Below are 12643 nucleotides of genomic sequence, written 5' to 3'. Positions count from 1 at the left end.
TTAGAATATATATATATAAATATACATTTTAAAGAGATACATATCTCTCAGTTCTTAATTTGTGAAAGTAATGAATATTTTAAAAAAAAATAAAATAAAATAAAAAGAGGAAATAATAAAAAAAAGTTTTCCTAGATTTTTTGGGCCTACAGATTTTGAGATTGAGCTAATACTACTACTATAGAGCCTCTGTCTGCTTCAATTATTCACTTTCAATATTTAAACTGATTTCCTCCGACATCTCTCTCCATCTCTCAATCATCTCCCAAAAAATCAATCTACTGCCGGGAACTCAATGGAGACGACGGCTCCGGCGACGTTGGAACGGCGAGGTATAGTCCGTATTTTCCTTTTGAAAATCGTGTACCGGTGGCAAAAATCTCGAGTTATCATGTATATCGGATTTTTGTTCTTTTGTTTGGTTTTTTTAGACTTTAGTGTCAAAGTAGATGATGAAGATCGAGAGATCTAATTTTTTCTTTTTATTCTTGTCTTCCAATTAGTTTGTTTTTCTTGACATGGTTTACTGTTCATTAAGCGCCAGTGATAAGGTTTTGGTGTCTTCTTCGTTAGTTAATGTTATGTGTGTATACAAAAACTGTGGATGAAAACATATAATACTATATACTTTTTCTTTTATTATATAGTTGGCACAGAATTATCAGAGTCAATGCTTGGGGACAAACTGATACTAAAAGGGTTAAAATTTTACGGATTCCATGGAGCGATTCCTGAAGAGACGACACTGGGGCAGATGTTTCTTGTTGATATTGATGCGTGGACCAGTCTGAAAAAGGCTGGTGAATCAGACGACTTAGCAGATACAATCAGCTATGTCGACATTTTCAGGTTAGCTAGATCCGATTTGTGTCCATATCTCTAAATTATGATGACTAGCTTTGTCTTCTTAAGTTGTATATACTGCAAGCTATATGATTTGTTGTTTGAAAAGAATGATATTGTTTGCAGCATAGCTAAGGAAACTGTTGAAGGGTCACCAAGAACCCTTCTAGAGGCAGTCGCGGAACTTATCGCTACCAAAACGCTTGACAAATTCCCTCAGGTAACCGCTGTTCGAGTGAAGCTCGTGAAGCCAAATGTTGCACTTATTAAGAGCACTATCGATTACTTAGGTGTCGAGATATTCAGACAGCAAAGCAAGCACTAGTTAAAGGGAACTGAACAACCCTCGAAAACTTTGTTGTCGATAATCATTTGTCGGGATAATAAGTTTATTACTCTATCCATGTGTATTTTTCATATCATCTTCATATATATCTAAAAGCTTTGAACCATGTCATGAGCTGATTTAGATGTTTATTAAGATTGGTAATGCTCTTTCGGAATCATAGATGTCTATTAAGATTGGTCTTTTCTTTTCCTCTGCCACAAGAGATTCTGCTCTTGTGTGTTGTTAAGTAAAAAAGTCATTGGCACATTTGGGTGATCAGTGAAATGGATCTAAACATGAAAAAATGTTCAGTTTAAACTGCTTATAATAAGTATTATTGAAAATTTGAAATCATCATTCAGCACCCAACCAGTTGTCATATTTGGATTCGAATATCTTTTGGACGCATCACCGTGCCAATAAAACCACCGACACCATCATCTCTCTCTCTCAATCTCTCTTCCTCTCATCTTTTCCTTGTACTTATTCTCTTAAAAGGAATCTCCAATGGCTAATATAAGATGAAGAGATAAATGGTTAAGGTTATCTTGGTTGAATCTGTGGTAAAGACTGTTCATTTGCTCTTTTAGTTTTCTTCTCTGATTGCTCGAGAAGCATCAAAAAATCGCATGCCAAGGTGTGTGTGTCTCCACAAAAAAAAAACGAAGACTGGCCGAGCTCTCCATGTAGCTTGGCAGACAAAAATCCCTTATAATAGATGAACAAGAGAACTCATGAACAACACATTGGGCGAATACAAGAAATCGCTCATTGTTGTTTTTGAATAAATGTGAAAAATAAGGTCTGTTTAAAAAGAAACAATGGATTTGTCTTTTGCGCAATTTTTATAAAATATGATATATTTATTATAATGATATCAATGATTGTCAAAAAATAATAAAAAATGATATCACAGTATTATATATCACTTCAAGTATTTGCAACGCACAAAATAATTTTGCTGGGAAAAATAATTTTAGTCTTCGGAATCTTCCTTGTTAATGTCATCGAGAATTACAATGAGAGAGACTATAAAGGCAAAGTCAACATTCGGATAGACCGTAACCGAGAAATTACTCTTCCCAATTAATATGCTTTGTGCGGTATGTTTCTTGTGCATCTGAAAACCACATAAAACAAAACAGCAATGAATCAATCAGCACGATCTCGATCATTTATATTTACGAACTAGCTAGTCCATTTTATAAATTACAAAACATTTGGACCAGTTTGATTACCTGAGCAACAATGACATCAGATTTGCCGGCGTAAACGACACATGACCGGTCGATCCAACTTCCTTTGACATGGAAGTCGCATACCTTCATTTCTTTATTTTGAGCCAAGAAAATGTCTAGTTTTGGCTTCATAATTTGAATCATCGACGATCGTTTCAATGTGTATACTAGATCACTCTGGCTCGTACTTTTTCCTCTAAATACTTGCCACCTATCATGCAAGCTCACCTTCTGCAGTTTTTAATTAACGTCACAAAATTAATAAAGAGTCAAAAATTGTGGCTAATTTCAACCATTAACATAAAAAAAAAAAAAAAAAACTTTTGTAAACGTACATTTTCTCGGAGAGTCAAGATAGGGTTATCTGATGCGTCCAACAAAACCCGTTTGTCGCTGAGGCTAAGCAAAGGTTCTTTGACCTTGAAAAGGAGATTGCCGTTGGCGTCGGTGACGGTGAAGTTACCATCTGTTATAGTCATCACCTTGCGTACGATCCCCAACTCTATTGGGTAGGGTGCACAGAAATTGGGACTCACGATCGCCATTTTTGTTTTGTGTGTTCTCTAACCAAAATGGCGATCGTTTTGTTTCTTTGTGATTATTATTCTTGATTGTGTTTGTTTCTTTCATCATTCTAGCTTTATTTATAGTCAGGATAGGATATTTTAGCGTTAAACTAAAAAAAAAAGGGATAAACCGCGTAATGTGTGTAACAAATCTTTGTGAATTTTTTTTTACCCTCTATTTTGTTTTTGATTATTTTTAGTAATTTATCTTATTTTAAGTCTGATTTGCCAATTTTATTTTATTTTTGGTCAATCCTGAAAAGGAAAAAGAATACATTAAGGAATTCTATATTTTATTTTTCGTTATCTAGTATCAATTGAGGAAACAAATAAAAGTAAAATAAGAAGGTAGGATTGAAATTATTTAATTACAATGATAGAAAAATGGAGTATGGATGACAATATAATGATTTTGTTGAGAAAAACTACTTTGAATCATATAAATTAAAAATAAAATCTATGCGTATTCAATTTTTCCTTTGTTCATTTTAAAGATTATAATTGTGTGTTATTCATGATTAAATAATTAAATTAATCAAAATCCAATCTTTTTATATAATCCGAGGACGCGATATAGGCTATAGCCAAGATTTGAGTTCGGCCTAATATCTAAGAAAAGCCCAAATAAGAAGAGAGAGAGAGAGAGACACAACACAGCACGTAAAGAAGAGAAACAACAAGCAAAGGAATTAAACTAATATTTTAAAAAAAAAAAAACAGTTTCAATAATAATAATAAAAAAAAAAAGAAGAAAAAGGGAAGTGGTGGGTTCCCTTCTTCAATGTTCATCTCAATTGATTGACACGCCTAACCGTAGAAAAGAGCTTCTTCTTTCTCGTCTTCTTGGAAATCAAATCGAAGAAACGCTTCTTACATCTTGAGAATCAAATCATGAGCAACGAGTAGTAAGTGTATCCTCTCTATCCTTTTGTTGTTAACGTTGTATCCTCCTTTTTCGTTTCTTCTACTCATAGCGAATTCGTTTTTGGTTGTAGCGATTACCTGTTCAAGCTTTTGTTGATCGGTGACTCTTCTGTTGGAAAATCTTGTCTTCTTCTTCGATTCGCTGTGAGTTTGACTTGTTCTTGAGAATTTAGCTTAGCTCTTGTTTGTTTAGGTTTCAACTGTTTCGTGATTTTGGGATTTTGATTTTGATTTTTTTTTTTTGGTTTTACAGGATGATGCTTACATTGACAGCTACATAAGTACCATTGGTGTTGACTTCGTGAGTTCCTCTTTATCACCTTGTTATAGTAAAGGATTCATGTGGATGTGATCATTGGGATTAAAGTTACTTATAATGTGGTTCGAATTGGCAGAAAATTAGGACGATTGAGCAAGATGGGAAGACCATTAAGCTGCAAATTGTGAGTTTTTTTTTTTTTTTCTCTTTCTAAGTCTTGTAATGAGGACATTTATATGATATCGTTTCGGATGTGATTTGTGTTTTACTCATTTTTACTTTACTGTTTGTTGCTGCTCTCTTATAGTGGGATACTGCTGGACAAGAGCGTTTCAGGACCATCACTAGCTCCTACTACAGAGGAGCTCATGGCATCATTGTGAGCTTTCTTTATTATTTCCATTTATTACTTGCTTTCTTATTTTAAGTGGTTTAGTTTGAGGTCGATATTGCAATGCTCCTCTGAAACATGTTTGTTAGTGGATTGAAGATTCTGAAAAAAAACTAATTTTAATTTTTATGTTCAAAATCCCCCTTCCTTTAACTGATGATAATTGTGACAGATTGTGTATGACTGTACTGAGATGGAAAGCTTCAACAATGTGAAGCAGTGGTTGAGTGAGATCGATAGATATGCCAATGAGAGTGTATGCAAGCTTTTAATCGGTAACAAGAATGATATGGTTGAAAGCAAAGTTGTTTCCACCGAAACTGGAAAGGTAAGCTCACATCCCTAGTTAAGTTTCCAGCAAATTTTTCTGCACTCTATTTCCAGTTATGATTTTTGTTTCTTTCTTATGCAACATCTTTTGCCTGCAACTTTCCCCTTTCCTCATCTGATTTCACAAATTGAAAACCAACAATGAACAATCACTGCGTCTGAGATTATTATACCACAACTAAGGCTATGAATGTATATATGATCATTGACCAAACTCCAGAAGTTAGAAACTCTGATTCCAGCGATTACAAAAGTGCATATTTTTAGTAGCTTTTTCTCCTGACACAACTGTGATATGGTTTTCTTACGTTTCATTTACTCAAAAACCACTACAGGCGTTAGCAGATGAGCTCGGAATTCCCTTTCTTGAGACCAGTGCTAAGGAATCTAACAACGTCGAACAAGCATTCTTAACTATTGCTGGCGAGATCAAGAAGAAGTATGTTCACTATCTATAAATTTATTTTCATAAGTTCTGCAATAAGTTAGCCTATATTCTTTAGTGAAGCTGATCAAAACGGTTTTCGTTGATCATCATTATTCATCAAAGCATTTTCAGGGGAATTTGCAGTTTTATATGAACTATCAAAGTGTTATATACAACTGCAGTTTTCTAGACTTGATGACTAATTTAGAGGAAAACTACAAATATACCGTTGTGTCGTGCAGCCTCAAGCTTGTGTATCTGTTAATGGATTTTTCATATGATTGATATCTTTGTGTATAGACATTTACTGATTCACCTTTTGATTATGTAATATGGAGGATTGAGTCTGATCATATGGTTGCTCATTTGATTTGCAGAATGGGAAGCCAAACGAATGCGAACAAGACATCTGGTCCTGGAACAGTCCAAATGAAAGGTCAGCCAATCCAACAGAACAGTGGCGGCGGTTGCTGCAGTCAGTAGTTAATAAAAGAATGTTTTATCATAACTATCTAAAAGACTCTTTTTTCTTCCCCTTTTTACTACGTGTTGTGAAAACCAACGGCCGTCGAAAACATCTGAAAACTGTAATATGTCATGTCACTGTCCGAATAAGCTTTGGTGATAATTGCAAGATCCTTTGTCTTTAATATCCGGAGATCTGCACCACGTGATTTTGACTTCAGCTATATACAAAATCGGAGACCTGCAACACGTGATTTTGATTGTATATAGATTAGACTATACATATATTTGTATTTTTAATTGGCTGATGATGTTCATTACACAATAGGATATGATTGTGAAAACTTGCAGCTTAAGTCCATAGAATGAGAAAAAAGAGTCATAAACGTGAATGAAGCAAGTCAACTTCTTCCATTTTTAACATTAGCATGTGGATCATATTCGAATCTTAGTTAGTTTCTTTTTCACTTTTTCTAAAAATAATAACCAAAATTTCCTGATTTTGATGAAATCGTTTCAAAACTTGGGTTCATTCATCTACCCCCACAGTTTCAAAAGAAACTTTCATTCATGCGCATTCTTATTTTTCTTTTAAAACTCAAAAGTGATCTTCTAAATGATTATACTACCACCGTGCACATTAATTGGAGATCAGTTTTTGTTTACTAATCAATTTTTTTGTTTGTTAAAAGTAAGATTAAAAAAAGACACAGAAGATCTCATGACAGCAACACTTAACCGACCTGGTCCCTCTAAAGTAAAGTCTGACATAAGCTCCAAAAACTTTGTCAAATGCAAATTCGTATTATTGGGAGAATGAGAGACTTTTCTTTCCAGAGATGTATATTCCCAAGAAACGGAGAGAACGTATCTAATCGGGAAGAACACAACTCTCCACGTTCTTTGCCCGTCTCGTAGGTTACGCAACGCATCAGCAGCTGGGTTTTGTCTGTCTAACTTATAACTTAAAGAAAGCTTCCTCTCTTATAGTTTGCCGTACGTTTAAAGGTGTTCTCTTCTCACTTCTTCAACACGATTCTTCTTGATGCCACAAACTCCAGATTCTTAAATCAAACAAATCTCCTGTGTTCTGTTTTAATCCTCTTTGGTCTTTGATTTGAGTGTTCTTTTGTTCTCTAAAGGAGGTGTCTCTACGGATTCAATTGAATATGCAGAAGAAACAAGAAGTTTCTGAGTACAGAGAGAGACTTAACGAGACCTTGTCCTCTCCTGAGCTCTCTAATGACCAAACTCTTAAAACCCTTATCAGAAAACAGCTCAATGAAGGTTTTGTTTGTTGTTGATGCGTTGTTGCTATATATTACTCATTGATTTTAGTATTTTACCTATGCTGTTAATGTTTTTATTTTCATGTTTCTTCACAGAGCGTAATGTGGATATATTGGATCGGAGAGTAGCTGCTTTATCCAGTACGATTGAGAAGCTTAGGAGTGTATCAAAAAAGGATCAAGAATTGGCTAAATCAAGCAATGATGCATCTTATGGTGATTGGAAAGTATGTTTTTGTATAGCTTTTGTGATCATTTTCTTAAACTACTTGAAACAGAATTGTCACAAAGTGTTTTCTTGGTTACAGTTGAAACATGATGATGAAGATTGTCGTGTTATGTACCGTGAAGGACTTAAAGGAAGTCCATTTCATACACTGCTCGTTGAAGGTTGCATTGATGGGACTATCGAAGACTGTAAGTTTTCTTCATTAAGAGTTTGCACCGCAAGAAAAAAAGGTTTTGGATTTGATTCTAACTTCGTTTATGCAGGTTTATGTGTATGCTTGGAATCATCATTCTATGAGAAATGGTGAGAGTTTTATTTTTCTTTTTATCAGAATGTCTCTTGTTTGCGAAGTTTAATCGCTTATTGTTTTCTATGTTGTTTCAGGTGGCCAAAATTGGCATTTCCGTCATTCAGGGTCTTAGAATCTAAATGCTTGCAAAAGTGTAGGATTGATGAACAGATATGTTTAGTGAGGTCTGTTTCACAAATTTCTATGTTTGTTCATATAGTTATCTATTCGTGAAGCTAATCTAAAACCTGAGTACTCTAATGATGTTTTTTTTGGGAAGAAAGGGTGAAAGCACCGTGGCCACTGACAGACAGAGAAGCTATTTTGCAGTTTTACGTATTCGAATACTTTAAAGACGGTTTAGTCATCATCCTATTAAACTCGGTAACCAAGATTAGAATTGCATATTTTTGTTGCATCCTAATCCAGTTCTTAATGATATGACAGCATCCTAAACTGTTATCTGTTACTATCATCTTTAGATCGAAGTAGAGAGCAACGGTATAGCTGAAGTAGTGAATGCTGTGAGGATTGATTTCGTAGGCGGAGTTGCGATACAAAAGGTGACTCAAGAGAGGAGTTACATGAGGTGAGTGTGATCTGATATCATTTTGGATAACCTCATGTCTTTGGTTTTTTTTTTCTGAATTGCTAAACTTTTTGTAGATTCATAGCAGAAGTGGATATAAAGCTGGACTTGGTCCCTCCATCTCTTATTAATTTTATGTCTAGGCAGCTCCTCGGCAACGGTTTCAAACTTTTCAAGAAGGTAAATTATCAGTTTGTTTTTAGCTCATAAAAACTTGATTTGTCAGTTGCTGCTAGCTTATGTGACAGATGTTGTGGTGTGCACTTGAATGTTTTACAGACTATAGGTTCGGTGGCTGAATCCGATGATTACAAGAGAGTTTTAGCTGATCCATTGTATACTCAGATACATGAAGCTCTGTATTCTACTGCTATAACTAATGAAATCTGCCATGTAAATGAGCTTCATAGCCAACAAGGAATAGATTGTGAAGAGAATGAACCCAAGTTGGAAGCTGATGATCTATATATAGCAAAAGAAAATGAGACTCAACTTGGCGAGAATGGATCTGTTGTACCTAGCAAAAGAGATGTTCCTGAGATTCAGGAAGAAGATTGTATAGATGAAAGAGAAGAAGACAAAAGTGTTGCTTCTTCTTCTTCTTCTTCTTCGGTAGAGGATGAAAATTTCACCGGGAAGACTCAAAACAAGGTTGGCAAAACACGTTTCTGCATAAGTCCAGAGGTGAAGCAAGCTTTAGGGACACTAGAGAGAGTGATATCAATGGTTAGAAAATCCAAAACAGATAATAGTAAGACATCAACCTCTTCGGGGGAAGAAGAAGAAGAAACATCACCGATGCAGCATTCAGGGAGCACTCATATTGTTTCTAGTAGCAAAGTTTGTATTCAAGATATTAAAACTGAAATTCTTGAGGAAGCATCCTTTGCACATTATCACAACAACAATAACAACAACAGCAACAGGTAAAAAAAACTATAAAATCTAAAAAAATGTTTGCTTATACGAGTAAAATTTTTTAACCTTAAAGAGTTGTATTATAGGCGAAGTGGATCGAGTTCTTTTGCAAGAGAAGGAAACAAAATAGCCCCTGCATCACCCGAGATCGATCTTACAACAAACTCTGAGGTCCCAAGGATAACAGTCTCACAAGCCACAACTCTATTTAGCCAAACAATAGAGAATTGTGAAGACAAACCGAGTGGTTTAAATGGAGGTAAGAGCTCAAGTCTGCAGAGGAAACGTAACAACACGGGCTGCTTTGGTTTCAGGTTTTGCGTAAGGACTTGAAAACTGGCATTGGTAAAAAAAAGCCAAAGATTTTGTTTCTTTGAAGTTGCATATACAAAGGAAACATCATTTGTTTTCACTTCACTGTGGTTAGTGCTAATATTTTACAACGGTCTAGACCTTATGAATAAAATGAGAAATTCGGTTGTAAATGTTCTATTAATAATAATTCCAAATAATTATAATAAGATGAAGAGTTTTTTTATTATAGTTCACTCAATTTTAATAGACTTTTATTTTATTTTAAATATTTGATTTTATATAAGCCATGAACTTTGATAGAATTTACAAATAATTTAAAATTTCACAAGGTCTTTGTAAAAATATCAAATTAGCAGTGTAAAGTTTTGAGATCATGGTCCCTATTATATTTTGTCACTTTCTTTATAATGTGGAACATTTAATTGCTTTTTTCTTAACTTATAGAGAATTAAATTAACCTAATAATAGGCTATAACCAAATCAAAAAAAAAAAAAAATCAAAATCAAAAATCCCCAAATCGAGTGAGCGCCCACCAATTGCATCCTAGAACCGCCGTTCTAGGTTTCTGAATGGGCTGTAGGGGAATCACTTCGGATTTTTCTTGGGTTTTTGTGGTTTTTTAGTTCTATGGTTTATCTCTATTCTATTGTTTCACTAGGAAGAGAAGAGATGGGATTAACCGGACTGGTCTGTGCTTAACAATCTTAATATTCATTCGGAGATATGGCCTGATTGTTGTATATCGGGATCTTTGTGATAAGAGTATTCTGACATATGGGATACGATCGGTTTCAATGGGTTCTGGAATTGTGATCTCCCGGATCGGAATTACCGATGACTACGGAGGTGATTTCTGGATTACAGGTGTGGTATTATTGCGAATCAATTGGAATCCGATTTATTCGAAATGGGGTTTGGCAATGATTCGATTCCCCTATTCAAGTAATTTATTGGGATATTCAGATAGCCTTATGTTCTCTGAGGATCAAAGGGTAATCTTCTGCCATTTAATCATTGGATCTTGGCCACAGGTGAAAGATTGTGGATCACATTTGGATTTAGTGGGGTTTGAGTGTGTGTTATCCCGGATTCCTTTCTTGCGATCAGAGAGGTTGGCACAATCTCTTATTACCAGAGTTAATGGAAATATAATTTGGGTCAGAGATGTAGTTATTCTCCACATCAGATCATGTCTGATTGATTCACAATGGAGGTTGGCTTTGATTTGGTTCCCATATTTGGTTTCTTTAATGGTAATCTTGGTTACTCTCATGGCTTCTCCAGATCAAGAGGAGATATTTTGTCATTTATACACTGAATCTGTGGGATTTTTAGCTCAGTGGTATTGGAAAGTTTGGATGTATATAAAGGATCATCTACCAGTTCTCAGTTCTCATCACAACATTTTCTATTCTATTTTTTCACTACCAGTTCTCAGCTCTCTGTTACTGTTTTGGTGGCATATTTGGGTTCGGGTACAGTTTTTGATCATGTCTCAGAGTTCTTTGTTGGGTAAAAGTGGTGTGAGTAAGAGTGATGAGGGTATGGTTCCTAAGCGCAAAATCAAAATCCCGTTTTTGATAACTCAGATTTGATAGCAGGGTACTCAAAGACGGTTGTGGGTCGCTGTATGAACCCAAGAATGAAGGACATGAAGTCCCTTTTGATCATGCTTCCCAAGATTTGGCATTTGGAAGGACGTGTTGTGGGAGCTGACTTAGGGATGGGGAAGTTCCAGTTTGATTTTTACAATGAGGAGGACATTACGGAGGTGCTCCAGATGGCTCCATTTCATTTTGACCGCTGGATGGTGGCAATGGTGCGATGGAGTCCAACGGTGGATCCGGCTTATCCTTCGGAGTTAACTTTTTGGGTTAGAGTACTCGATGTCTCTTTTTAGTTCTCGGCTGAACCAACCTTTCGGAGCATTGGTGCAGAGATTGGTCGGGTGGAGATGGTCGATATTGATGGTGGAAGGGTGAAAGTTACAGTCAACGGGTTCAAGCCTTTATGCTTTTCTACAATCATCGAGTTCTATAATGGGGAGGAAACAATTGTTACTCTCCGTTATGAGAGACTTCATGGATTCTGCAAAAAATGTTTCAGCTTATGTCATGATGAGGATCACTGTCTGTTGTGGAAGACTGATCGGATTACTCCAGCTCTGCACTTTCCGAGGGAAGATGATGTGGTTCGCCCTTTGCAGAGTTACAAAGGGGCTGTCACAAGTGACAGGAATAAGGGGAAGGGCAAAGAAGGGGAGAGTCGGGAACCAGCTTCTAACAAGGCCATACAGCGACATCCTAAAGGGAAGCAGGATACATGGGTTACAAGTCGGTCTTCACGGGAAAGTGGTGAACCGTCATCTAAACCTCGTTGGTTCACTAACTACGTGCAATTCAATGACCATCGTCATATGGCTAAAGTTGTTGCGGCTGCTGCATCTGCTTCTGCTCCTGTTCTGGTTGAGGAGTTGGAACAAGGACAGATCTCAGTTCCTGTTGAACAAGTAGCGATGCAATCCTCATCCTCAATCAATGGTGTCCCACCACTGAAGAAGGTTCGGAGACCTCTATTTCAGGATGTGGGGGTGGTTCCAAATCCTGATATGAACAAGGTGAATGGTTCAGATGCGGTGGGGACTGCAGAGTCAATGGTTCCAAATGCAGATGCAAATGGTCTGAAGTTTCTTGTTTCGGTTGATCTGCAGACTGCTTCCGTAGAAGCAAGGATCGCTGAGACTCCGGTTTCCTTAATCACAACGAGTTCGATTATAAGCCAGCACGCTCCGATGGTGGTAAGGAAAGTTTCTGAGGAACCTATTGATCAGCTAATGGAAGAGGTAGAGGACAAGGTTGTAGAAACTAAGATTCTTGATCCAAATCAGCAGAATGATGGGGATGTGGCTAACTTGCTGGTGGATCCTTCTCTGGACCCCGTTTCGGACACTGCAACTCTAACGGGTGTGATAGCAGATTCAGAGGACGACTCCATGGATATTGGTGCTGATACGGGTGCAACAACTGTCGGGGTTCCACCAGTGGATAAGGTTCGCAAGACAAAACCTCCTTTGGCACTCAAAGGAGCAGCTTCTAAAAAGTTAAATATGTACCTGCGTACAACACAGGGAAACGCCCTGCCCCCAAGGATTCAACAGGGGATGGACCAAACCCGAGGAACCAGGAACAAGAGAAGGGTCCAACTGGTGGGTCAATGCCACCTAAACCAACTCTGGATAAATG

The 12643-nt window shown here is 36.6% G+C and overlaps 4 protein-coding genes across 5 annotated transcripts; 3 read left to right on the top strand and 1 right to left on the bottom strand.

The window, feature by feature from the left end:
* The first annotated feature begins 33 nt into the window (after window positions 1-33).
* LOC104775828 (dihydroneopterin aldolase 1) lies at window positions 34-1295 on the top strand. The gene is made up of 3 exons (XM_010499765.3): window positions 34-332; window positions 648-849; window positions 970-1295. Exons 1-3 carry the CDS (start codon window positions 296-298, stop codon window positions 1166-1168), a joined length of 438 nt encoding a protein of 145 aa, XP_010498067.2. The 5' UTR covers window positions 34-295; the 3' UTR covers window positions 1169-1295.
* Window positions 1296-2013: 718 nt separating this feature from the next.
* LOC104775818 (protein LURP-one-related 10) lies at window positions 2014-3028 on the bottom strand. The gene is made up of 3 exons (XM_010499755.3): window positions 2745-3028; window positions 2410-2640; window positions 2014-2291 (listed from the first exon to the last, which is right to left on the bottom strand). Exons 1-3 carry the CDS (start codon window positions 2952-2954, stop codon window positions 2148-2150), a joined length of 585 nt encoding a protein of 194 aa, XP_010498057.1. The 5' UTR covers window positions 2955-3028; the 3' UTR covers window positions 2014-2147.
* Window positions 3029-3586: 558 nt separating this feature from the next.
* LOC104775808 (ras-related protein RABD1) lies at window positions 3587-5956 on the top strand. Its single transcript, XM_010499746.3, has 8 exons — window positions 3587-3880; window positions 3971-4043; window positions 4153-4200; window positions 4295-4342; window positions 4466-4537; window positions 4722-4877; window positions 5215-5318; window positions 5684-5956. The coding sequence occupies exons 1-8, from the start codon at window positions 3867-3869 to the stop codon at window positions 5787-5789; spliced, it is 621 nt and encodes a 206-aa protein (XP_010498048.1). The 5' UTR covers window positions 3587-3866; the 3' UTR covers window positions 5790-5956.
* Window positions 5957-6558: 602 nt separating this feature from the next.
* On the top strand, window positions 6559-9628 carry LOC104775794 (uncharacterized). 2 transcript variants are annotated; one of them, XM_010499734.3, is made up of 11 exons: window positions 6559-6779; window positions 6917-7058; window positions 7157-7287; window positions 7369-7477; window positions 7553-7592; window positions 7674-7763; window positions 7863-7962; window positions 8061-8167; window positions 8245-8347; window positions 8447-9093; window positions 9172-9628. In XM_010499734.3, exons 2-11 carry the CDS (start codon window positions 6941-6943, stop codon window positions 9416-9418), a joined length of 1692 nt encoding a protein of 563 aa, XP_010498036.1. In that variant the 5' UTR covers window positions 6559-6779; window positions 6917-6940; the 3' UTR covers window positions 9419-9628. The 2 variants fall into 2 exon arrangements, with proteins under 2 accessions (XP_010498036.1, XP_010498028.1); XM_010499726.3 differs by having other exon boundaries at window positions 6914-7058.
* Window positions 9629-12643: the final 3015 nt, after the last annotated feature.

Source organism: Camelina sativa, chromosome 1 (assembly GCF_030686135.1).
Source record: "Camelina sativa cultivar CO46 ecotype springtype chromosome 1, ASM3068613v1".
Lineage (NCBI taxonomy): Eukaryota > Viridiplantae > Streptophyta > Magnoliopsida > Brassicales > Brassicaceae > Camelina > Camelina sativa.
The sequence above is the reverse complement of the archived record's forward strand: the minus strand, read 5'-3'. Positions and strand labels throughout refer to the sequence as shown.